This window comes from Varanus komodoensis, unplaced genomic scaffold (assembly GCF_004798865.1).
Source record: "Varanus komodoensis strain SLA01 unplaced genomic scaffold, ASM479886v1 scaffold93, whole genome shotgun sequence".
In the NCBI taxonomy this organism is placed as follows: Eukaryota; Metazoa; Chordata; class Lepidosauria; order Squamata; family Varanidae; genus Varanus; species Varanus komodoensis.
The window spans coordinates 1,288,948-1,315,725 of NW_025336635.1; the positions used below are offsets into that span (position 1 = coordinate 1,288,948).

The 26,778-nt window shown below is 50.2% G+C and overlaps 1 protein-coding gene across 5 annotated transcripts; it reads left to right on the forward strand.

Moving 5' to 3' along the window:
* The first annotated feature begins 1,551 nt into the window (after positions 1-1,551).
* On the forward strand, positions 1,552-25,737 carry LOC123017474 (protein BTG3-like). Of its 5 annotated transcripts, XR_006413608.1 has the most exons (6): positions 8,757-10,755; positions 13,592-13,729; positions 15,775-15,973; positions 22,522-22,688; positions 23,662-23,803; positions 25,609-25,737. XR_006413608.1 is itself a non-coding variant. In XM_044418844.1 (5 exons), the coding sequence occupies exons 2-5, from the start codon at positions 10,583-10,585 to the stop codon at positions 16,810-16,812; spliced, it is 696 nt and encodes a 231-aa protein (XP_044274779.1). In that variant the 5' UTR covers positions 1,552-1,653; positions 10,575-10,582; the 3' UTR covers positions 16,813-18,551. The 5 variants fall into 5 exon arrangements, 3 of the variants coding, with proteins under 3 accessions (XP_044274779.1, XP_044274780.1, XP_044274778.1); XM_044418844.1 differs by lacking the exons at positions 22,522-22,688; positions 23,662-23,803; positions 25,609-25,737 and adding exons at positions 1,552-1,653; positions 16,627-18,551 and having other exon boundaries at positions 10,575-10,755; XM_044418845.1 differs by lacking the exon at positions 23,662-23,803.
* Positions 25,738-26,778: the final 1,041 nt, after the last annotated feature.

Sequence of the window (26,778 nt, forward strand, 5' to 3'; positions counted from 1 at the left end):
TTTTCAGGCTGGCTTATTGGACTATCCCTCAGAATTAAAGAATCCCATGCCCCAGAAATTTGTTCTGTTTGACTATTAGAACTGAACAGTGGAGTGTGCATATCTAGCTAAAAGAAAATTTGGGATGATAAGGATGCATGCAGCTGCAAACTTAAATGCTTCCATATAGCCTGAAGTACCTGATCCTGCCTAATCTTGGAAGCTAAGCAGTGCCAGACCTGGCCAGAATATGGAGGGGAGACCTGATTCCTGAACAGGAACAGTTTGACCCGATGCCCTTCCTGGCCCCTTCCAACTGTATGATTCCATGATGTCTTCATCTCATCAATATAATTACGGGTGAGAGATCCTGTCCTTGTGAAAGTGTTAAATCTAAGCCCACCCTGGAGGTATAGAACTTTTCACCTCTTCCCAGCCTTTATCAAAGCATGGCCACACCGAGGTAAAGCTGATTAGCACGACAACCGCCCAATTGTTAGAATAGATAGGTCCTGTTAATAGTTCCTTGCCTGAAGCCACTTCAAAGGAATTGCTGATAGCATTAACTCGCTACTAGAAGAGTGCCTTTTCAGTAGGAAGGCATGGTACCAGTCCAATTAAAAGATGAATGAGTCGGTGATGGGCCAAAGGCAGGTAGATCCGATGTTTTGGACCTCGGTTCCCTGCCAGTGTAGCCAATGGCCAGGCATGCTGGGAGCTGAGGTCCCTAAATATCTGGAGATCTACTTTCTGCCCCTGCTTTAAATCACACCTAACAAGCCTCAGTCAATCTCCTGCACCGACTCTTCAAGATCCCTAAAATCTTTCTTTTGCCAAAGGTTAGAAATATACTTCCCTTTTTTTTCTTTCTGATAATCTTATTTATCAGACCCCATCGTTCACTGGAGCGTTCTTTCTCAGGCATAGTTTAGGCAGCCAAGCCTCATCCGATATACCGGTGTGTGTATTTAAAACTGTTTCAGTGCCTCCATGAATCGCCCAGAACTTTTTCTTTGCTTTTCCTTAAGAACCCTGAACAATCTCACATACAACTTTATTATCCTCTGCTAACCTACAGAATCCTCTCCTAAACCCAGCCCATTCCTCCCTGGTTTCTTCTGCTAGGGCAAGTCCAGCGCTTAGCATGCCGTTGGAGCTTTCAAATCAGATAGAATATTAGCATGTGGTCTGGCGGGTTCTGAAGACCCAGACGCGCCCACCCTAAAGTAAACCTGGAAAATGAAAAAAGCCGCAACTGCTTTTCGGGATATGCAGATCTCCAGCCTTATCTGCATGCAAATGTCACTGAACTAGACGGGACTTTCCCTGCACCGCGTCCTTGGCCCACGTAGCGCGCACCACCGGCTTCCAGCGATGGCCCGCGCCTCGCCGGCAGCGCCCCCTGCCGATGCCCCCTGGGCGCGGCGCCTCGCCTCGCCCCGCCCCGCCCCGCCCCGCCCACCTGGAAGTTCCCACGGGCGCCAGGATCTCCTTTTATGGTCGGTGACGTGGCGGCGGGGGCGGGACGGAGTCAGCCTCTTTCCCCCGCGGCTTGGCCCGCCCCGGTGAGTCAGAGGCGACGAGGAGGGACGCGCGCACGCCGCGGAGAGCGCCTCGGGAGCCGCGTGGCGGGCGAGCGAGCGAGCGAGCGCGGCCCGGCCCGCATCCGTGAAGGTACAGGCGAGCCATGGCAGGGGCACGGGGTGGGGTGGGGTGGGGTGGAGGCCGCTGGGGGCGGGAAGGAAACTTCCTCCCCGGTTTAGAGTTTCAGAGGCGGCGTTCGTCTCTTCCTTGCGCTCCTCCGCATCGCAGTTCAGGCAAGCCGGTTCACCCGTCGGTTCACTCAGGTGCCTCTATGGGACTTTCTTCTCCTGCTGCCGTGTTAGGGGCCGGGCAGGGAGGGCAGCCGCGGGGGAGGTCGTGTAGCCATGCTCCCTTATTCGGATTTTCTCCGGGTCTTTCTCCTCCCCGCGCTTTTCTTTCCTGGGGATGGAGAGAATGGATCGCCGTGTGGATCTCCGCACACCTGCCTGCTCTTGGGCTTCTCCCCCCAGCTTCCCTCTCGCCGCGCTGCCCGTCCCCAGAGCCACTCCTCTCCTGCTTCATCGCCCTCCTGCGCTCGCCACGCGCTCTCCGGGCATCGCGTCCGCACCTGCCTCTCCGCCCGCTTTGAGCCCTCGGAGGCGCGCCTGCCCGCCTCCCCCTTCCCCCTTCGTTCGTCCCCGCTGCCCAAGTTTTCCGAGCCCCAGTTCCTATCCATCACCCAGGCTTGGAGGGGGCGAGCGAGGGCGAAGAGTCCCGCGGCGCCGTCCAAATTGGACTAGCAGCTCATGGCCGATCCCGTTTCGTGCTGCTCAGAAGGAAGACCCGCCGAGTTCAGCCGGATTCACCCCCCGGTTAGCGGGCGCGCTCTCGCAGCCTTTGCGGTGAAACGCGCTCGCTTTCTGGAAGTCGCAAGGTCCGTGCGCCTGTGTTCACAGGACAGCCGGGCCGACGCGGCGCAGCGCCGCTCCGGTGCTCCTCGTGCGTCCTTGTGTACGCCGCCTCCCCATGCCATAATCGGCCCCCGCGGCATCGTCAGCCTAACTTGTTTCCACTTCCTTCGCTGACGCTTCCCTCCCGCTGCCTTCCCGCAAGCTGATGAAACTGTCCCTCAACTCGCCGTTTTGCAACCAGGTGGTGTGTGGGGTGATGCTTCGGCGGCGCCGCCTCCCTCTACGAGGAACTTTACTATTAAACAAATAGCCGCTTCCCGCACGTGCTTCTGGCCGGGCCGTTGGGTCACGGCCGAGTGCGGGCTGGGCTGGTTAGGCCACCGCAAGAGCAGGCCCGGCTCGGGGGCAGCGCCCCGAGTTCTGGGGGGGGGCCGGCGAGTTTCGAACCCCAGCCACCTCCGCGCTGGGGGGGCTGCAGTGGCTCCCGGAAAGGGGGTCCGTCGGGGCTGCACTAGGCCTGGTGTCAGAGGCATCTGGGCAGCGAGCTCGGGGCTCCGCTGCACCCTCAGCCCTGGGCTGTCGCCCTACCTTGCTTTGCCCCACTGATTGGGAGGGCAGCCCATAGAGCCGGGGGGCATATTCCTCGCAGCCGCGCGTGCGTGGCTCAGGGCTACCTTAGGGCTAGGGCTGGCATCACTGTTGGGAGAGGAAGGTTAAATCCCCCCCCCCCGCCGCCGCCAATTGTCCCCTCCTGTAACCTCTGGGGAAGGGCTAACAAAAAGAGGGAAACAGATTCTTCATGGGTGTCAGTGCAGACTTTTTCTTGGGAGAGGAATTTTAGGGGGAAATGGTGTGTGCAAAGAAAAATGCGGTGTTCTCTCTCAGAGCATGGCGGTCCCGACATAAATTAGGGCTGGATGCACTTACTCTAGAGAGGGGCAGCTAACGGAGCTATGCAGCGAGCGGGTGCCTGGTTGCCTTGCGGTTCTCTTTGAAGAATGAGGGTGGCGAGTGCAGGGGGGTGGGGGCGGGCAGAGGATCCTGCCATTCACTCCGGAGAGAACGGGGCAGTGTTGTAGCGCGATCGAATGAGGCCACTGGACAAGAAGTATGGAGAGTTGAAGGGTCCTTTATTATACCTGCGCAGGGACCAACACTCTGAGAGGAGTGCGGTCCCTGGTATTGGGATGGTACAGTTCTTATACATTTTCTACCCGGATATACTTGGCGCCAACCGTTACTTTGTGCGCCAGTGGGAAAGTGGAAAAGTACGTTTCATATCAAGCGGCTTAAGCAAGCGTGAAGTACAGAAGCTCAAGTTTTGCAGTTGAATTTGCTTTTGCAAGCCCCTTGTTGCATATCAAAGCGTTCCTTGCTGCATGTAGCCACTCCCTGTCATTGTGCCAGCCGCCTCCTGTCATTGTGTTCCACCAACCGGCCCCACCTTTCATGTTCAGGTCTGTCGGACACAACAGGCAGTTGCACAGGGCCAGCGACCGCGCAAGTGACTGCAGCCTTCCCCAGGTGAGCGCCTTCCAGACACGTTGGGCCACAACCCCCAGCATCTCCAGCCACCCAACCCATCTGGAAGGCACTCGCTTCAGTCCCCACGGCAGGGCATTTCCACATGTTACATGTTCTGGTCTTGGCCAGCATGAAAACCTGCTGTTATCGTGAGGTTCGCAAGCTGGGAAGAACTAATGGGGAAAGCGTTTCAGGGTGATGCCGCCTTTTCCGTGTCTCGCTGCAGAATGGCAGTCCTGCAGGCCATGCTCTAGCATTACTTAACCCACTGCAGGATTTCGTGGATTGGGTGGGTGGCCCACACATTGCTTTGGGATTTATCCAGCCCCTGCCCGGCGCGAGGCACTTGGGAACATGCTCCATAGTGCCTGGTTGGAGCTTGGCAGCTTGGACGTAGGAGGAAGGGCCTTTTTGGTGATGCCATCCAGACCATGGAATCCCTGCTGCACTGAGGTCTGCTGAGGTCCCTCTCCGGCCATCTTTGGAGCAGCTTTCCCTAGCTGGGGGCCCTTCGGGTATGTTGGAATACGCTTCCATCATCCCCAGCCAGCAGGGCACACATGGAGTGCTGGAATGTGGCAGTGAGTGTTGTAGTCAAACAGATTAGAATGGCAGTCCAGAAAGAGTGCTTTAGGTGGTTAGTAAAATCTCTGTTCTTGTTGACTTTAAATGCTGTTTTTAGTCTTGTGGCACAACTGGCTTTTTAGTTTGGTGTTGCTGTTTATTAGAAGATCAACAGCGACCACTTGGCCTGTCCTTGCTGTGTGTAAGTGTAAGCTTTTGCTTGTATAGAAACCCAGCCAGGCGTGACTGTTTGTCTCTCTCAGAAGTGGCCTGCAGAGCTGGTGCAAAGCAGTGATCCAGCAAGAGGGCCCTCTTGCACCTTCCCTTGGTGGCCAACCATTCTTGGGCTCTTTCTCCCAGTCTGCACCTTGAAGGAAAGTAGCTTGCAGGAGCATTGGAAGGATTATAGAGTCATTCATGTTTCGAACAATGGAAAGCACCATATGAATGATAAGGAGGTGTGCAAACCTTTTAAAGGTATAGCTTGAAGTGTGAATGCCACAGACCCAGAGAGGGAGGTGAAGAGGAGGTTGCTTGCAAGCCTCTGTCATGCAGACGCGCTGCCCAAGGTGTGGTAGGGGCTTGTCTGGCACCTGCTGTGCGTGTGCCCCAGGCCAGCCCAGATTTAGCATTGCATAATGTGGGGCAGGTAGCCATTTCCCAAGTTCTGTTCAGGTTTGGTTCTGTGAGTGGCTCCCAGGAGAATATTCAAAACTGTTTGCAATTTGCAGCCAGGAAATTAAGGCAGAGAGAAAGTGACTCAACCATGGCTGGACAGTGCGGTTGTGTCACAGCTGAAACTTGAAGGCAGTTTACATATTACAAAGTGTTTCTCTCTCTGGGTATGTGTGTCTGGCAGCTGTTCTGACAATCCCTGGATACTTGCTAATAATTTTACCTGCCTGGAAGAGGCCGAGGCTATTGGGATGGAAAGAAACCTCCCTCTCATTTTTCTTGCACACTTTTAATGTACCCTTCCTGATCTTACTGTCTTCAGCCAAAATAGATGGATTATGGAATCATAATGCTCTGAACAGTAATGCTGGAAGAGCTAGAGGGCAATTGGGATGATCATATTTTGTTATTCTTGATTGTTATATGCCCCTTTGAAGGAGAATCTGGCCTGAAAAGCAGAGAATGATGGTGATAATAGTCATGTTGCTAATGGACATTCTCTCCTGGAGAAGAATAGAAGAATCTCCACAGGCCAGAAGGTTCCTGGCCCTGCCACTCATTGGCGACATTTTGGAATAGGATGGTGCTCGGTGGGGAGGGGAGACAAGATTCAGCTACGGTAGAAGGCCTCCCTTCATTCCCTGTTCAAGGGTAAATTTCGAAAGGCTTGCCAGTTTTAACAAATTTGCTTGCATTGTTTTATGCATCAAAACATCTGCAGCAAGGATAAAATTTATGCTTCTGTCTGAACCCCCCCCCCACCCTGTCCCATTCCTCTGGCATGCAGTCCTGAAATACAGCCCCTTTAAAGGACCCAGCATAATCCAAGAATGTTGGACTTGGGAGGCCCCTGTTGAAATCTTCAGCACTAGGTGATCTTGGGTCAGGTATGAGAGCCAGTGTGGTGCCGCTGGTGAAGAGCCTGGGACTGGGACTCGGGCAGCCTGGGCTCTAGTCCCCACTTGGCCATGGAGCCCGCTGGGTGACCCCAGGCCAGGTGCAGACTCTCAGTCCGCCTGCCTCACAGGGTTGTTGTGGGGAGAAGATGGAGAGCAGGAGGAGGACAATTCGTTCAGCTGCTTTAGGGCAGGATATAAAGCTAATAAAGGCTTGCCGCTCCATTGTAGCATTTCTTCTCTTCTACCCCATTAGTCACCAACAACCAAGGGAGGTAGTTTGGGAATTTTCTGACACTAACATGAAGATGTTGAATAAGGAAGTATACTGGTAGATAAGGAAGAATACTAGAAGAGGAGGAAAACCCAGAGCTACTGAAAGTAAGAAAGCTGGGAATACCCCATTGCCCAGAAGGTCCTTTCAAGAAAAAGGAGTGGGAAAGATTTCTTTCAAAACTCCCTGGATTTGTGAGCAGATAGAAAAGCCCATGAGCATAGAATTTTTTGAGGACAGATCCATCCAAATAGCAGATTAATACAGGAAAATGTGTGATTTTTACATCGGGAAAAGGCTATTGGTGGCTGCATATTATTTCCAGCACTGGGTTTCATTTGTGGGGGAACATGTACTCAGTTCCTGCCTCTGGATTTACTTTTTGGGTCTGTAGAAACTGCTGGAATGGAGAATCCTTTGTTCAGATTTCGCAGGGCTATTCTCAGAGTCTTTAGGATCTGTGATAGTCAGATGGATTTTCTTCCAAGTTGTTCCTTGCATTTGAAAAGACCCACATTGTTCCAGCATCAGAGGAACAGTTGGTTTGGTGTTAGTTCCCCTCTCATTGTGCTGCGATCTGCTTTGAAGAGGGTCTGCAATCTGTGGTGTATCTGCTGGTAAACAGGTCTGCAGCTTTTCTGTGGTTTCAAAACCTCTTTGGCTGGAGGTGACAGAAGCCCAAAGGAACTGGCATGTGCGCCCTGGCAAACAGCTTCCGGCCATTGTCTGTCTCCAGACAATGGATGGCGCTGAAATTAATTCTGAAAGAGGTTGACCATGTTTTGGGTGGGCGTTTTAGCTACCAGGGGATCCCAACATATATTTACATCTGGATTTAGAATGGAAATCTAAGGATTTTCAGGGTCTTCCTTATTTTGGCAGATTGTGGCATGGGTGTAGGAGAAGCGCAGTTTGAGTTCCAGTTTTTGTGAGCCTGTGTGCCTTGCTAGGAACTGATGTTTCCCTCCTGTGTTTGTTCAGGTAGCCCTACTTCCAAAGTAGTTTATCAGAGCTCAATGTCCTGTTTCTGGGCACTTAACTGCCAAGCGCTCCCAGGATGCTGCTTTTGTGTGTAATCGTTTTGGCTCTTCTTCCTTGTGATGTCATTTGTTTTGTTTTTTCCAATGTGACTCCTGAGATGGAGGTGATGCAGGTGAGCTGGTTGATGCTGAAGCTAGACAAGAGCCACGAGTCAGCAAATCTTGCAACATGGCAGGGCTGGGGGCAGGAGCTCCGGTAATATAATACGTGGCATTTCGCACCAGTTGCCAGCTGCCTTGAGCTTCAGGAGCTGCACACTGCACCTGAAAGCCCAGCTGTGGCCATGGCCAGGTGGACTCCATCTTGCAGATAAAGCTGTGGTTTTTTTAATCCATCAGGCTAGAAAATCGGGAATTGCCTTGGTAACTCCAAGGCTGGAGTGGCTTAATGTGCTGCAGGTTAAGCTGCTCTTTTGCTCTGTTCATTGCTCTGTTTATATCCCACCCTTTTTCCAGGAGGCCCAAGTGTTCCTCTTCATTTTCTCCTCGCAACAATGCTGTGAGTTTCATGGCAGAGTGGGGACTACAACCTGGCTCTCCTGCATTCCAGTTTAACCACTGGACCACACTGCCTTACAGCTGGCTGGAGATGGTGTGGCTGTTTCTCCTCTGGGTCACAGAAAGGGCAGAGCCAGGCAGCCTGCACTGGCCATGAAACGTTTCCTGGTTTTTGGGTAGTTTTATTCCAAATTCCAGAAGACTTAAGGCTGTCCGTGCTCCAGCTCTGAGTGTCCCCCAGTTGCTGCGTTCGCTACTTGTGCTCCTCCAGAGGTTTTGGAGTGCAACTCCCATCAGCCAGCCTAACCAACAGAGAAGGATGGTGAGAGTTGTCACCCAGAACCTTTGGAGGGCCCCAAGTCCCCCCGCCCACTCTTGAATGCACTTCGTCCGAATGGGAGTGGGACAGGCTGCCTCGCCTCTCCGATTATCTATAGCCATAGAAAATGACCTGAACAATCCAGAGTTCTTAAGGTGCTGGGAGGTTATGACGGGCCACAGCAATAACAAATTTTATCCTGCTGTGCAGCATTCTTGTCTCTCTCCTTCTAGTAAACAGTGGGGGAAGCGGGGCTCTTGCAACAGCGCCGTGGTGCTCTCTGCCGCTCCAACTGCCTTGGGTGCGAGGTCATTGTTTGGGGGCGGGCGGGCGAGCGAACGTGCGCACAGTCGTTGATGTAAAGGGGCATGCAACACGCACAAGCACACACGCCCTGTCCCTTTGTTTTTCCCCTTCGTATTTCGCAAGGACTCACTCTGTTGTGCACTTCCCTGTCCCGTAACTGGCAGGTCGTCTGCCAAGACAGTCTCTTCCAGGAAAACGGCAGCTGATTCCGGCTGGAGGGGTTTGTTCGTAGAATAGCGACTGTCTGTGCCTAGGGTGCTTTGCATGTTTGTGGTGGGGGTCTGGATGGGGAGGAACAGCCCCCCTTTCCCGTTGATCCTAAATGGCAGGCGCTTGTCTAGGAAGATGTGCACACCAAGTAGCTGGTGCTGAGCAGGACACAGAGCCGGCTGCGGGTTTTAGCAGGAAGCCGCTTAGGTGAGCGTGGGAGGGCTGGGTATGAGCTCCTGCACGGACTGACTGGAGCAGGGGCCGGTCCCATCACCGCTCGCGAGTAGCTGCTGCTTCAGCAGGCTCTGAGGGCGTGAGGGAGAGCCAGAGGGGCTGCACAGGGGCCCCTTCCGTTGCTGAGCCACCCTCCTTGAAGGAGAGGAGAGGGCACTGGAGTCGGCCTCTTCAAAACCTTCCTTTAAGATCCTCCTTCGCCAGGAATATCCCACCCGCCACCACCAGATTTAATTTTTGGTCCCCTTTCTCTAAGGCATGGCAATTGCTCGATGATTACTGCCCAAAATGCTCATTTGCTGGGTTTTGCTGAGGCCAGAAAAGACATTGCTTTTCATCCATATATAACCCGACATCTTTCTTGTTGTTTGTGTATTGAGGAGGGCAATGCCAGATCTGAAAAGTCCCCTACGCCAGCACTGGGGTCCTGATCTGGAAAAAGCGGTTAGAAATGGATTTTTTTTTTTAAAAACCACACGCACACACAGATCAAGCTTTGAGCCTCATTGAAACAGGCTGGGAAGTTTGCTTATCACGAGGACAGAGCGATGATCAGGATTGCTTAACAGCTTCTCTCAGCGGCTTGAATTGCCCGCAGCTCCTTGCCCGCCCTGTGAACACCTGTGCACCAGAAGCCTCCGTGCTGCAGACAGTTGCCTGGCCGGGTCGGGTCTCTGGGGGCCAGTCCTTTTCCGGGCAAGGGTGCTGCCAGTCTGGTCCAGAATACGAGGCAGCGCTGCATTGGCGTACTGACAGCCGTTGGTCTGGATGCGGCTCTCCTGCAAAGCAGCCGGCTGGTACGGGGCGAGCCTGCCATGGCTTCCCCGGGGCTGCAGGCCCTTGGTGCAGCGGGTCGGCCTCACTGGGCTGCTGCCAAGGCCCACCAGGCTCAGGACTCCCTGGGGACCTGGTCCTCTTGCGCCACCGCCCCTTCCTCCCATGGCTCTGTGCCCATTGAGCGTGGCAGCAGTCGCAGCAGGGAAGGAAAGCCTCGCCAACCTCCACCTGACTTGCTTTCCCCTGCAAGCAGTGGTGGCATTTGGGTTTAGGCCAGCTTTCCCCAACCTGGGGCCCTCCTGCCGTTTGATACTGCAGCATAGTCATGGCTGATAGGAGTCGGAATCCAAGATAGCACAAGGGCACTGGGTTGGAGAAGGCTGGCCTGGGTAGAGCAACCAGGTGGGTTGCAGGCTTCCCTCCCGGGAGCCTGGAGCAAATGCTGCCACAGTGCTGGCTAGGCACAGCTCCACCCAACCTGCGAGGATGAGGAGGCCGGCTTAGGAGGCCTCCAGGCTTCCTCCTGCAGCAGAAAGCGCTTGCCTGCTCCTCTCTGGCTAGTGTGGGTATGCACGGCCAGTCTGTGGTCGTGACCCGCTTGCTTGGAGCCCTGATGTAACAGCCTGCAATCTCTCTTCCCTCGCCTCATGAGTCATGTCTCACTCACAGGACCGAGTCGCTTTTGCCCTCTTGCCTTGCAGCTTCAGAGACAAAGAGCTTCCTTGTGTCAAAGGGACAGCTTCACCTGCCTGCCCTTGGAGTCCCGGGCAGAGGCAGGGGCTGCTGGGACCCAGCAAGACAGGTGCCTCCAGCACTGAATGGAGTTTCCTCTTTCCCCCACAGGACACACCATGAAAGAGGAGGTGGAAACGGGAGTCGGGTTCATCACCCGCCTGGTGAACCGGCATGAGAGGCTGGACAAAAGACAGGTAGAGCGCTTTGGCGAGCAGCTGACGGCAATCCTGTGTGAACGCTTCAGCAAGCACTGGTACCCAGAAACCCCTCTCAAAGGGCAGGCTTACAGGTAAATGAGGTCAATGAGACCATTTCTTTTATTTGGGGGCAGAGGTGGCATCAACGGTGGCTTGTTCAGCTGATCCATGTGCCTGCTTGTGAACCAATGTCAAGGAAAATTGACCCGCAGATGAGCAAAACTGCAATCTAAGCGGGTTGTGTTCTGTTATTTGAGATTGTGCAGGAAGTAAAATGATTTCACAGAGAAAATTGACCACTTTTCCTTAGATCATTCTTAGGATTTTTCTCTTCCCATTCTTATTGTGGTAACATGCTGGGACTTTAAAAACAAAACAAACAGCCAAGCTAAAACTGGCCCACCCTGAAGGCTGAAACAACTACCTCTGTGATCTGAAACACTCATATTAGGGAGTTCATTCCTTTAAACATGCTGGGACTTAGTTCCTAGTCAGTTTCCAAAGGGCCCCCTAGTCCAGCGCTCTGTACATGCTGTGGCAAGCCAGCTGCCTACGGGATTGCTCAGGCAGGGTGGGTGCAAGACCTCCTGCCCAAGCGCCTCAGCAGCTGGAGAATTGGGCTGTCAGTGGCTTTTCGTAGCAATGATCGTACACGATGTCTCTTATCAGGGGCAGGATGCCTATTGTTGTGTCCCGCGGTTTTACTGATGAGTCCAGAGACCAGTTGGAATTTTTGAGAGGAGTTTATTACCTGCAGAGACCACCACTCATTAGAGTGCGGTCTCGAGCAGAAGGAAAGCAGAGTTTTTATACTCGTTTACAACTATGCAGGTGCTTGAATAACAGCGAACAATAGGGGAAACCCACTGAGCCCCATTTGCACATTTTTCATGCTAAAGCAAGCAAGGGTACAAGGGCGTAACATCTGCAGTTATGCTGGAGCGTAGCCTGCTTTGTTGTCAGCCTTGCGTAGCGTGCACATTCGTTGGGGTTCTTGTTCTCACCCGAACAGGACACCCTGATCATGCTTTTTACCCGTGACGAGCCATGCCCTGGCTGCATGTTCGATTAAGAGGGGGGTTACAACACCTATGTGCCCCAGTTGCAGCTGGGTGCTGTCGCTGATCGGTCTCTGTGCCGACAGAACGCTGGACCAGGCAGGCCTTTGGCCTCACCCAGGAGGATTCACGTCCTGGCGGGACTTCAGGCCGGGTTTCCAGGCAGTGGCCAGGCCTGGTGAGCGTCACGCAAGGCTGCTGCCTCTCACACCTGGTTTTCCGATCAGAGTGGGAGTAGCAGAAGGCAGACCTGGCGCAGCTCAGGCAATTTGCAGACGCTCAGCAAGGATTTCTGACTTCCTCTTGTCTAACAGCAGCAGCAGCAAAATTATTTCCCCCCACCCCAAAATTATAGTGCTGAAATAAGGAATATATGAAACAGGTAGGATAAATTTCCCCTCCAGAATTGTGAGGGGCTTTGTGAACTGTGAACCTTGCACAACTGAAGTTTGCATTAAAAAGGAAACCAAAATCTGGGAGGCCGCTGCCCACGCACGGCATCACAATTCCAGCCACTGAACCCGGTTCAGATCCACAGGGGTGAACTGTGGGCCACCTGCAGTTAGTAGCTCGGTTCACCGTGCATGGGTTAAGCCATGCTTCGCCCCCATCAGCCCAGAGGCTGAATATTAAAAAGGCCGCAGAGTGATTGCCTCACTTATGTGCAAACAGGCCGGTGCAAACAGCCACCCTCAGCCTCGTCCGCCTGTCAGCTGTGCTGTGAGGCAACAGGGCAGTGGCTTTTTATGGCGCCAATTGTTTGCAGAGCGAGCTGTGAAAGGCTGCTGTTTGCACACCAGTTGGTTGCCCAGCCTGGAGCTGGTCATGCCGTGGGTTCCTGGCAAGCGGCATGTTTGGGAGCATATTCACTGCTGTGTGTCCCCTTTGCCCAAGACTCATGCAGACGTACTCCTGCATGTTTACTTCCAAGCAAATCCTGCCCATCGAGTGGATGGCGTGCTTCCATGAGTGCGTGGAGGGAATAATTTTCAGTACAGGTTTATAGAATTGGAAGTTATCCAGGTAAGCAAGCAGGTGCCCTCCAGGTGCTTCAGCTTTCATTTTGCAATATCCCATTGGCCATACTGGCTGGGGCTGATGGGAGTTGCAGTCCAGAATACCTGGAGAGTATTGGGTTGCCTGCCTGACAAGGTTAGGTTTACTGAGCAGGGGGACCTGCAGCAAGATGCTGTACCATGGAATGCTTCTTTTTGGATATCCAGCCCATTCTTTCCACACTCCACTATCTGTTCCCTTTCCCGTATTTCATTGTTCATTTCTGAATAAACATTCCTTGTTTTTGTAAATTTTGATGTTGCTGAATATCTCCCTTTTGTGCAGAATGGAACAACATGGGTGTTATTTTGGCTACATCCATGTTCAGGGGTAGAAAATCTTTGGGCATCAGACGACACAGGGAAATGGTGGTTTCTCATTCCTGCTTATTGGCCCTTTACCCACAGTGGGAGCTTCTCCTTACAGCTTCATTGGGTAGCAGGCTATAGGCTGGGGTACACTTCTTTTGAATCTGCATGTGTATATTTGGGATGCGGATTCAAATTTCCCTGGAAATTCAGAACTGGAAGTGCTGCTCGAGTCTGAATTTGTGCTCACAGCTGCTTGGGCTGTCTTCAGAGTTAAATCAGGAAGAAGGGAGGCGCGGGCTTGGTGTGTGCCTCATGGCCTTGTGAGGTTACTTGGCGTCCTTGGGCCTGGCTCAGCCGAGCTTGTCTCACTGTGCTGTTGCTGTGGAGATGCGGGGGAGGACGGGTGGGCGGACATGTTCCGTGAGGTTCGCCTGCTATCAGCTGTCCCAGGATTTGCCTTCCTCTAAATATAGGCTCTGTGGCCCCGTGCTGCTCCCTTCCAGGTGTATCCGGATCAATAGACGGCATCAGGTGGACGACTCACTCCTCAAGGCTTGCAGAGACTGTGGCTTAAAGTACTCGGAGCTTGCCTTGCCCCGGGAAATCACCATCTGGATCGATCCTGGCGAGGTCTCCTGCAGGTGAGTGCGAGGCCAGACTGATCCTTTTACCCCCTCGGCCGAGAGTTGCGTTTTGGGTGAGGGGAGATCCCAAAAGAAGTAGGTGGCGTGCTGCCTGCCAGATGGTTTGGGCTACCTAATCCAGGAGCATCGGCTGTGCTGGGGCCGATGAGGCTTGTAGTCCAAATCATCTGGGGGATGATGGTTGCCCACCCCTGCAGTAGAGGGCTTGTGGGGGAGAGAGTGAATAAATGTACGTATGGGTTGCTGCTCTGGTTAATTAATGGATTAAATTTGCGTGGTAGTAAAATTGATTCCTGATCATTATACTTTCCTTGGTTGTTGCATCGTGTTGTGTTGCAGAAGGGATCATCTTTGAAAAGATGCTCTCCTGCACATGAGAGAAAGGGAGATAACCTCTTTTCTAGGCGCTTGCTTTAAGAGGAATATTTGAGCATTAGTTTTGCAATCTAAAACTTATATAATCTAAATTAGATTGAACCCCAAAACTTAGGCAGTACCTGACAAGGATCTGTCTCTCAGGCAGACCCCTTTACTTCCCAGAGGAGCCTTTCCCAGTCCAGCGGTCCTTCAGCTGTGGGACTGCAACTCCCATCATGCCCAGCTAGCATGGATTATTGCTGCTGCTACTGCATTTCTATACTGCCCAACAGTTGAAGCTGTACAGGCAATTGCAACATCGAAAATGGTAACATACAACAACAGGGCAAAAGGAACTACAAAGGTTTAAAACTACACTGGAAATTCAAAGGAAGAACCAACAACAGTTGAAAAACCGGACTGTACAACAGCAGATTTAAATAATGAAACTGAAAGAACGGAAGTGTCTGGGAGAAGTGAAAGGGCTTCTTGTGGCTTGGGAGGCACTGTACTGTAGCACTGGGTGAGCAGGCCACCCCCTCCGTAAACGCCCCCTGCCTGGCTTCATTTGGCAGGGCAGCCCAGAGGGGGCTTCTGAAGAAGATTGGCAGGAGGAACTGACAGGTGTGTCTTGGGGATGCCCTCCTCCAGGAAGCCTGAGCCCACCCAAGCCGCCCGAGCTGTGAAAGTGAACATCAGCACTTGGGATTCCAGCACATCTGGAGAGCTAGGCAAAGCTTGCGGTAGAAGAGGGCGCCGTGGAATTTAGATACATACTGATTCCACCCATCTGTACTCTGTGTCTCCCACGGCAAACCTGGGGGATCACGGCCTGGGGACGGGCAGCAGAGAGAGGAGGCCGAAACAGCACTCAGAGCTTTCTTTATGTGACTTGGGGAATTCGTTGCTTTGCTCAGGGGTGGCACTGAAGCCTATCTGAGCTCCAGACAATAGAAAATAGGGCTGGCCCCCTCCCCTTTGAGCAGCTGCAAAAGGGGCAGAAAACCAGCACCTTCTCTGAGTGTGTGGAGGAAGCCTGTTGGATTTCTGCCTCTGGAAAGCATCCCTGAGACCTAGACGGCAAGCTCACGTAAGATGTTTCTGAATATGTCAAATAAGTGTTGGAAATTGAAACAGAAACCTGGTACCTTTTATCAGGTGTGGTGGATCTGTGATAAAGCAAAAAATACTGGGTTAAAATACATAGATGGCTTGGGGAAATGTTGCAAAGATCCGTAATGTTTAAACCAGAAATATTTTTGTTAGACATTCTCCCCGATGATCTCGATAAACAAACTATATATTTGACTTCGCATGTAATAACAGCGGCAAGGATCGCATATGCGCGATGTTGGAGAAATGAAGAGCTGAAGATTTGATCTTGAATAAGATATTGGACTGTGCAGAAATGGATAGACTGACTTTATCTCTTAAGGAAAAAGAAGATACAGTTTACTAGCAAACATGGGACAAAGCATGGGATAGCAAACATTTTTTTGTCAATGGCTACAGAATCTGAACTCTAATATGGGCTAAAATACATAGCATTTTGTAGAGAGAAATAAGACTTTGTATGCAGTATGTCTGAAGTCTTTAGAATAATTATTTGTTTAGTGAGTAGCAAACAGTAAGACTTTTGAATTCAAAAAAGAAAGAAAGAGCTCACCACCAGACTCTCCACTCAGGCTTGGGGAGAACAACCGCTTCTTCACGGTGAAGAGCGAGGAAAGCCGCAGTGGCAAAGCCACTCCGGAGACGGAGACGTCTGACTACCATTCGGAGTCTCCCTCGGAGTGCTCCTCGGAGGACGAGTGGCTGACCAAACCTCCACCAGAAGCATCAGGGCTGAGCAAAACTCCGCTGGGAAGAAAGAATAAGCAACAGGTGAGCGATGGAAGGGAAGCCGGAAGGAGGGGGCCCAAAAGCTGAAGCCAGTCTGGAGGGGAGGAAAGAGAAAGATTTCCCTTCCACATTTTTCAGAGCTGGGAACATGGGAGCTATTTCTTTTCTTTTAACCACAAATCATACATTTTTTCTCTCTTGCTTTGTTCTCTTCTTTCCTTGCCTTGCATGTCTTTTTCCATAAGGGAAGTACAATTCTTAAAGACACCCTTTAGAACAATTGTGCACAACTCACAGTTCCTGATGACCCACTTGTGGGAATCTGGTGCTTTGAGCAAGTGAGCCACGTTGCGTATTGTGGACAACGCTCCGGGGCATGTGCGCGCCTCCCCCACCAAAAAGGCAGTTCTCCGGCCCATCGGGCAATCTGAGCCGGGCAAAAACGCCCCTTCCCCACTGCACCAGGGAGCGCAAGGCCAGTAGTGCCGAAGGGGGACAGATCCGCAAAAGATGCTGTCTTTGCAGGTGCCCTCCTGGCCCCAGGTGGTCGACAGACCTCCGTGCTCACCTGCAGAGCCCGCATCTCACTGCAGCACCCCATCACCCGCCCCTCTGCCCGGCCTGATCCACCTGCTTCTACCGGCCACGCCCCGAGCACTCCTGTTTGGTGACCGCTTTCTTCTCCTTTCCCCCAGGCTGCCCAGTATTTCTACATGCCGGCTCCTCTCTGGGTCCCGTACCCGCCAAGCATGGTCAGCTACGTCCCGGCCTACCACCCTCTAACACTCTACTATGTTGACATTGCCTCGAAACCGCCGGTGGCCAGGAAGCCCAACCCGAACCTGGTGAAACGCCTGACCAAGCGGGCCTCCAAAGCCTGAGGATGAAGGGGGGGCGGGGGGGCCCTGAGGCTGCCCTGGCCGCTCTTCGCATGGGCTTGGACCTTACCTGAGATGGAGACGGCCACCACCATGCTCCTGGGGGTTCTCCTGCGGTGGGGAACGCCTGTCAGCTTGTCTGGCAGCCTTGCCCTGGCGCATGCGTTGGGATGGGGGGCCACCTTGTTTCTGTGGTGCTAACGACTGTAGCATTCTGATTGTATACTACTGAGCACTTACCTGCACTCAGACCCAGAAGCCTGGCTTTGGATATGGAAGGAAATGGGGGCTAGGACCCTAGGGTATTCTCCTGAGTTCTGGCAGGGAGGTGGTACCTAGTAGTTAGAGCAGGATAAGCTGGGAAATGAATAATAATAATAATAATAAATGGGTTATTTGAGCTCTTACAGAGGAAAGTGATTCAGCGGGGAAGAACCTGTCCTCAGGTTCTCATTCAGTTCCTCGCTCAATTTCTTTTCTCAGACTTGGGTATAGGTGGGATGAGAGAGGCATACCTCATTTGATTGCACTCCGCAGACGCTGCATTTTTGACAAATTGATGTTTGTGGCAACCCCATATCAAGTAAGTTGGTCTCTGCCATTTTCCCAACAGCATTTGCTCACTTTGTGTCTCTGTCAAGTTTTGGCAAATTTTGCAATATTTCAAACTTCTGCCAATCAGTTCATCCTCCATCAACACAAGGGAAAGACCCTCGAGCAGCAAAAAGATTACAACTCATTGAAGGTTCAGGTGGTGGTCAGTGTTTTTTAGCAATAAGATATTATTTAATTAAGCTAGGTACTCATTAGAATGCAGTATGGTATTAACATAATCTTTATTTGCACTGGGGAACCAAAAAATTAGTGACTTTTAATGCAATATTCATTTTATTGCAGCGGTCTGGAACTGAACGTGCAATATATCTGAGGCATGCCTGTACTGGAAATTGTGTTTATGAATTCTGCACTTTAAAGGCAACAACAAGAAAGTTTTGCTGCTTTCAAAGGGGGGAAAAGTGTTGCTGACCCCTGGGTGACTAATTGCACATTTGCATACAACGGCCTGTTTTGCAGAATTGGCTCTGCTATTGCACATCTGTTGGCAAACAAATGGACAATGATAACTGGAGCCTCCCCCCCCCCCCGCCACCTGCATTAATATTGGCCTTTTGGCCGCTCTTGCCTGCCCTGTTCCCAGTTCTAACTTTTGCAGCTTCTCTGGGCATTTCTCCTACATTTCCAGCTCTTCGTTTTTGCAACTGTAAGGGCTAATTTACACAAAAAAGAAAACTGAGATTCTTAGAATGTCAAATGTACATTTTCTATGCTTGGACAGTACAGTCTGGTTATACACACAGCTACAAAATAATACCTACCTACCTCAAGAGATGCTTTTTGTAAAGTGGACTGATTGAGGGGCCGTTTAAACTATTATTTTGAAGGGTTTTGAAAAAGATCTTTTTTTGGACAAAGTATTATTATTATTATTATTATTATTATTATTACTATTACTACTACTATTATTATTACTATTATTATAAACTTAATACTTATGATTATGTCCTGTAAATAACAATCAGGAGCCTTTTAATTTATGGAATGCGCTTAATTGTGTAAATATCTCATCAGCAACTTCTTTTTATGCACCATTGATACAACGTATTTTGCCTTTTTTACAGACTTCTTTTTTCTAAGAAAAGCTTAAAAATTATTAAAAATAATAAATGTTGCAAGTAATTGAATGAGCATTTGTATATTTTCAGGGAAAACATGGAGATGTGAAGGACGGTGGGGTGCCTGTACCTTTAAATTGGCAGGAAGTGTGTCGGTCTTCTCATATTTCTGTCCTACCAGCAATCACTATGTTGATTATGCTGGCTAGGGCTGATGGGAGTTGTAGGCCAAAACCTATTTATTTATTTTATTAAAACATTTTTATGCCGCCCCATTCGCCGAAGCCTCGGGGCGGCTTACAACAATAAATTAAATAATTATAATCATAAATTAAAAATGTAAACATTAGAATAAAATACAAACATACAATATAAAATAAGCCGCCCTGGCCAGATAAAATTCAATAATATTAACATTTAAAATGCCGCTTAAATAAAAAGGTCTTCGCCTGGCGCCGAAAAACAAATAACGACGGCGCCAGGCGGACCTCTCTGGTCTAGACTAAACCTAGACTGCCATCCCTTCTTTGAATGGGTAGTTTTTTGCCCTGAAGGGAACTAATGGATGTATTCTCTGCAGAATGCCACCGGTGTGCCTGACCAACAGCTTTCCACACAGGCATCCTCACATGTTAATGTTGTGCAGTTCATCAGCAACTTTGTAGTCTTGGTTTCAGAAGGGGATGAAGATGGAGGCTACGACCCTATAACTTCTGTGGGAACGCAAAGTGTTCCATACACACACAGGGAGATGCAGACAAGGTCAGACTGTAAAGGTTTCTGCCCAAAGGTTTTATTATGGCAGACGCTCACTTGTGACTAGGCAGGCAGGACCCTGATCCAGACTCCTCCTCACAGGGCTGTTGTGAGAACAAAATGGAGACGAGGAGGTGGCCCGTGCAAGCCATGGGTTTCTGTGCAAGAGGGAAAATAGTGGGGTATAAATAAAATGACGTTTATGAAATCCAGATGCAAAGGGGGCGTCATGTAATTTTGCTGGGTACATACAGTATATCACAGAAGTGAGTACACCCCTCACATTTTGTAAATATTTTATTAAATCTTTTCATGTGACAACACTGAAGAAATGACACTGCTACAATGTAAAGTAGTGAGTATACAGCTTGTATAACAGTGTAAATTTGCTGTCCCCGCAAAATAACACACAGCCATTAATGTCTAATCCTCTGGCAACAAAAGTGAGTACACCCCTAAGTGAAACTGTCCGAATTGGGCATTATTAGCCATTTTCCCTCCCCGGTGTCATGTGACTCGTTAGTGCTACAAGGTCTCAGGTGTGAATGGGGAGCAGGTGTGTTAAATTTGGTATTATTGCTCTCTCTCATACTGGTCACTGGAAGTTCAGCATGGCACCTCATGGCAAAGAACTCTGAGGATCTGAAAAAAAGAATTGTTGCTCTACATAAAGATGGCCTAGGCTAGAAGATTGCCAAGACCCTGAAACTGAGCTGCAGCACGGTGGCCAAGACCATACAGCGGTTTAACAGGACAGGTTCCACTCAGAACAGGCCTCGCCATGGTTGACCAAAGAAGTTGAGTGCACATGCTCAGCGTCATATCCAGAGGTTGACTTTGGGAAATAGATCTATGAGTGCTGCCAGCTTTCCTGCAGAGATTGAAGGGGTGGTGGGTCAGCATGTCAGTGCTCAGACCATACGCCGCACACGGCATCAAATTGGTCTGCAGGGCTGTCATCCCAGAAGGAAGCCTCTTCTAAAGATGATGCACAAGAAAGCCCGCAAACAGTTTGCTGAAGACAGGCAGACTAAGGACATGGATTACTGGAACCATGACCTGTGGTCTGATGAGACCAGGATAAACTTATTTGGTTCAGATGGTATCCAGCATGTGTGGCGACAACCAGGTGAGGAGAACAAAGACAAGTGTGTCTTGCCTACAGTCAAACATGGCAGTGGGAGTGTCATGGTCTGGGGCTGCATGAGTGCTGCCGGCACAGGGGAGCTACAGTTCATTGAGGGAAGCTTGAATGCCAACATGTACTGTGACATACTGAAGCAGAGCATGATCCCCTCCCTTCGCAGACTGGGCCGCAGGGCAGTATTCCAGCATGATAACGACCCCAAACACCTCCCAAGACGACCACTGCCTTGCTAAAGAAGCTGAGGGCAAAGATGATGGACTGGCCAAGCATGTCTCCAGACCTAAACCCTATCGAGCATCTGTGGGGCATCCTGAAATGGAAGGTGGAGGAGTGCAAGGTCTCTAACATCCACCAGCTCTGTGATGTCGTCATGGAGGAGTGGAAGAGGACTCCAGTGGCAACCTGAGAAGCTCTGGGGAACTCCATGCCCAAAAGGGTTAAGGCACTGCTGGAAAATAATGGTGGCCACACAAAATATTGACACTTTGGGCCCAATTTGGACAGTTTCACTTAGGGGTGTATTCACTTTTGTTGCCAGAGGTTTAGACATTAATGGCTGTGTGTTATTTTGAGGGGACAGCAAATTTACACTGTTATACGAGCTGTATACTCACTACTTTACATTGTAGCAGTGTCATTTCGTCAGTGTTGTCACATGAAAAGATATAATAAAATATTTACAAAATGTGAGGGGTGTACTCACTTCTGTGATTTACTGTAGCAGGCAGAATCCCACCATGTGCAAAAGGTGCTCCATGGCCATCCGTGCAGGGTTCGTGCCTTTCAACAGCTGCATGGCAAGTAGAAATCCAATGCATGGATTCCCCACACCTCCATCAGTGCACCCCCAGGCTAGAAGCCTCGCCTGTTGGAATCCTGCCTGGTAGGCAGCTGTTGAGTGTCCAGGAGCCCTGTGAGAACCCGAACTCAACTCATGCATCAGAGCTGTATATTGTCAGGACCACCGCAAAGGATCCTAACGGCATGTTCAAAATAGGAAGGCTGCAACAGGACAAACGTTTTCTGGAGGAAGTTAAAATTCCGCAGCTGTAGGAAAGGAAAATGGACCCAAATAAAATCATGCTGCAGCTGATCGAGCTGCAGTTCTGTCTAAAGCCCAGCAGGGTGAGCTATTGACCAACCTGCTTGAGTTACCTCGGGCTCACTCACTCCCAGCAAACGACGAGACCAAAGAGCACTAGGACTGCACAGCCCCTTGTGCACAACCCCGTGGGCTGATGTGCCTGCCACTGCTTCCCAAGGGTGGACCCGTGCACCTCTGGCTTTTCCTCCAGATCGGTCATGGAACAGCAAATTCTATATCATAGAATTCCATCACCAGTACAGAGCTGCAACCACGAAACAGGCTTCTGAAGGTCCCACAACTGGTGCCTGTTCATTGCTTTTATGCTGGTGGAGGGGCTGAGAACTGGGTCAAAAGGAGGAGGAGGCATTGCACCCTGTTAGGAAATGGAACTGTTCGTGGGGGGACACTTGCTTCGTCCGGGTGGCTGGCTTGAACAGCAAAGGGAGTCGCCAGTGCTGGTTTTGCTATGCCACAGTTTCTTTAGGATGGAATGGGAAATGTTGTGTGTCATCAAGCCATCTTTGATCTATGTGGATCCCATGAGTGAAAGCCTTCCAAACTGTCCTATCCATGGCAGTTCCACTCAGCTCTTCTAAGTTCAAGGCTATGGCTTTCTTAAGAGAGAATCCATCTCATATATATTTGGTCTTCCCTTCATCTCCGGCCTTTGACTTTCCCCGGTGTGACTGTCTTCTCCAGAGTCCTGCCTTCTCATGATGTGTCCAAAATACAACAACCTCAGTTTTTGTCATTTTTGCCTGTAGGGAGAGCTCTGGCTTGATTTGCTCCAGGACCCACTCGTTCCTCTGTCTCTCGGTCCAGGAAATTTGCAAAACTCCTCCAGCACCCTTTTTCGAAAGCATCCATTTTCTTCCTGCCAGCTTTCTTCACTGTCCAGCTTTCCCACCCCTACGTTGTGACTGAGAATACAATAATTTGGACAGACCCTGAGGAAGAGCAAAGCGAAGTGGCTGAGCAAACACGGTCAGGAATCAACTGCTTGCAGGTTTGCTGATGTTTTGACTTGCAACTCTTATCTTATCCCTTAGCGCAGCTACGGGAGGACTGATGAGCCTGGAAGGCCAGGAGCTGCCGCCACCTGCGCAAAGTCATGGCTTCGAGCGGAGCTTCAGCTCCATTGGTGTCATATTAGATGCAGACTTATCTAGAGTGAAACTTGCCCAGGGTGAACCAGATGTCATCCTATCAGAGGAAGGTGAGTGTGCCACTCCTCCTTCAGACAAACTAGTTCAGTGGTGGTGATAACATTTATCTCTTCTTGAGAAGCCAGTGTATCAAGCTGTTGCTGTGTACTGAAACATTAGCAGCCCTATCTCTGGGCTACACCCTTATCTCGCTTGCTTTTCCCCACAATGATGATTCAGCTTGTTTGGCCCTGCCAGGACTGACTTAAGAGAAGGGCCTAGCAATTGCCAGCATTTGAAACTACAAATATTAAGGGCTCGCAGAGCCAAAACAACTGGGAAGAAACTGCTGGGGGACTGAGTTGGGAGTTGCCAACATCCCTCATTTCCAGGGGGCTCCAAAACCTGATGGTGCCAAGACAGAATCTAAGGAGTAACAGAAAGAGACAGTAGAGAATACGGTCAGCAAAACCCCACCAGTTTTTAGAAATGGAATTCTGGTTACCTGATAAAACAATGTGACTAGTTAAACCAGCATAATAGCCATTTATTGTCTGCAGCGGTCCATGAGTGTACCTCTCCTTTTCAGCCCTGGTTTTGGTGCCTTTCACAGCAAGCGTTTAGCAAGACGATCTTCCCTTGCTACCAGAGGCAGTGCTAGAAGCCAGCCTTGCAGGGATGGAATTGCAAATTGTTTGGAGCTGAATCTTGAGGGCTTCCAGCCCCACCAAGCTACTGTGCTTGGGCACTTGCCGAAATGACTTTACAGGAGGACCAATAATCCCACTTGTCCCTGAACTTCTGGATTTGCTGGCTTTTTACCTCCTGCTGTCCCTCTCCCTTGTCCAAAAGTTCCTTTTCACAAACAGGGGTGTCCTAGAAGACAGGGTTCCCCCCCACACACACTGAAAGAATATGCGATTGTGTACACTATTCCTTTCATGGGATTCCAAGCCCAAGAGCTTTTCACTCTGCCTGTCCTGCCACCCTGCTTGCCATGGCAAGAAGCTGACAGGAAAAGCTTTATCTACTGCATTCCTGCAGGTTAAGGAAGCTGTAAATATGCAGAAGACAGGCCAGAAAAGGGAAGAGAAGACAACCCCATGCTGCACTTCTGCTTCTCATCCGGTTGGGCGGTCGGTCGAGTCACCGGAGACACCTTTACCCTTGACAGATTTATGACATGGTAACAGAAGGCATTAATTAAATGTCCCATTAGAGAGTTCCTAACCCTTTAGCCAATGTGTGACAAGGAAAAATGAAACAGCTGAAGCTTTCCTCATCACTGCACCTCCATGCCATGGAAAGTTTAGGGGACTGACTTTCACCTTGTCATACTGCTGAATTAAATGAAAGCTCAAACTCCCTTTGTGGTGTGAGAGGCACAGGGACCGGCCTTTTCCTGGCAGGGGTCCTGTAAAGTGGCCAAGTGTCCTCTTCTACAGAGGTCAGGCCTCTATTTGAGGCACTGCTGGAGGACTTTCCACTCTGAGGGCATCCCCTGCAGGCTGCCCTGCCTGATTCTGGTTTAAAGACAAAGACCCTCAGAACCTTGCCCATCCATAGCTCTGCACGCGGGACCTTAGGCTCAGGAGCACAGAGGGAACTCCTTTCCGCAGTGTCTTACCAGGAATGAGATGTTGAGGTGTACAGCTTTCTATTTAAGCAATCATAAAATCACAATTTGCCTCTGGGCCTATATATCAACATAAGCACATTTTATGCAAACTACTGTCCTCTTTTTTGCATGTTCTGCCCCACCCCACCCTTAGTGGTTCATAAGTGGTCACCCCACAGGCCAAGTGGCAACAAAAACCTCCAGCGGCTTAGCTCTTGCCATGGAGGTCAACAGTGAGAACAAGTTTCACCTGCTAGATAGATTATGCACTAGGCAGATATAAAAAAAACAAAACAAAGCCCCACAAGAACCGGCGGGTGGGGAGAGAGAGCAAGCGGACAGGTAGGCAGGCAAGCTGGCAAGCACCCGCTCACCCTATTAAAATTCTTTCCTGGATTTCACAAGGCAGTCTAATATTAATTCACCTTCTTAGTTCAATAGTTTTGTACTTGTTCCTAGAGACCTTCTCAAGCATGTGCCCCTCTAAATATATTCTGTCCATTTCAACTAAGCATCATTATCAAAGATCTTTAATTGCATGTGCATTGCTATGAGGAGCTATGGATTTGACAATATAATCCCAGCACCGGCATTAGCGGAGGCACCAAAAAAGCTATCTCTGATTGCCTTCTGAAATCTCAGGGACATCTCAGAAGAAAAACATGGAAACCCTAGACGGACCCTGCAGGCACTGTCAACTTTCACTGGGGAGGGGGGTCTTGAGGGTCCGCTGCCGTGCATGGCCGGTCTTCTTGGCTGGGAAGGATAAAGCAGTGCTTGCTTTATCGTTCTCTCTTCCTGCGGGCCCTCAAAAGCATGCCAATTTCTCACAGCACCCAGAGCAGACCAGCTTCACAGTGTGATAATGTTGCTTTCAAGGACCTTTGGGCTGCATTTTTAAAAGCCAACTTGATTTCAAAGGCATCAGGAAATTGTGTGCCTGAGAGCAGAGGATGAAGACAGGTGAGTGAAGAAAGGGGAAAGGTGCTTAGGATCCCCTAAGAAAACTGGGACTGATCCAGAGGAGTCCAAGGCTCCACATTCCTCACATAGAGTCCCTGATTCGCAGTTTAGCCAAGTGCGGTAAGCTTCTAAAGAGATTAGTGACAGATTTGCTTTCTTCTTGGGTGCTCCAGACCACAAGCATCCAGAAAAAATGTTCGCCAAGTTTCCTTAAGGTAGAATTGATGGTTCATAGCAGGGCACCTGTGTATGAACCATTCTTTGAACAGTTTTATATTTTCCTATCCACCTTTCTGGAACCTCCACAGTGAAATATGGAGCAGTCTAGAAAGTTTATAAATAAAATAATAAATAACAACAGGGGAGTTTCTCCAGCCCTTGATTTTAGTTGTCCTTTTTTTCACATAAAGGAGAGTAAAGTGAATGTAAGAAGATTTTCACCATCTCCATAGACCAGGACTGCATTTCCAGCCAGTTGTCAATGAAAACATGAAGGTCACACTAAGGACTGGAAGCCCAGGAGAGCAGATGCGACAGAGGTAGGACTCCCACACCTTTGAAGGACTCCCACACCTTTGAAGGGCCCTTTCAGACGTCTTTTTCTCCCAAAATCCCTTTCTCCTACACAACTAGTGATTAAAAGTACAGGAGATTCGCATTCTTTTGCATCTGGCCACCCTATTGGGACCCCACTGGTTTGGATGCCCAGTTAGTTGCACATGAAAATATGTCTTATGGCCTTGCATTCAGGATTAACTTCATAAAGGATTTTTCCTCCCTGTCTGCTGAACACGCTGCCCATCAGCTTCATCGGGTGATTGTGCAAAGGTAATCCTGATATCAGCCAGAAATCCTCAGTGGACAGTGAGCTTGTGATCCTGTTCGACCAGCTTCTTTTGCCCTTCCACAGCAGCCTGGCACACAGAGCTTTCCCTTGCACAGAGAGAAAAATTTTCAGCAACTCAATTCCTGCAGATCAGGCAGCTGTAGAGGCATGGAAGTCCTGCTAGAAACATGCAGAGGCACAGTCTCAAGTCTGGATTTCTGCTTGTCACATTGTTCTTAAAGGCATAGGTGGCATTCCAATACATGGGAGATCTTAAACATGGAAGACCAGCCCTTTAATCATGGGCTTCTGCACCTGAACCATTTCATTTCAAGGAGAAATTGAACTGGTGAAGCTTTTCTTATCAACCCACGTTGGGACCAGCACAGCTTTACCTGTTGAATTTCTGCCTGTCATGCAACAATTAAAGGCACAAGGGCCCTTCCATGAAAACAAACATTGGCCACCCTACCTAAAAAGTCCAACGGACAAACATTCCTTGAGGCCATCTACAGATCCTTAAATTACCACCTTAAATTGCCATTCCTGGATTAAGGAAATGCACTCAAAGTTTCTTCTCCACCAAGAACAAAAGCCTTATGGCATCGTAGTGATGCAGTTCCAGAGCTTTTGGCTCTGGCCTCTTGGCAGAGCAGCAGAGGCTAGGAGGGAGGCTGAGTGGCCAGGGGACTGGCAAGGCAAGGGAGGAGCTGGGAGGGGAGCAGGGGGCCAGGAGTAGCGGAGAGGAAGGGGG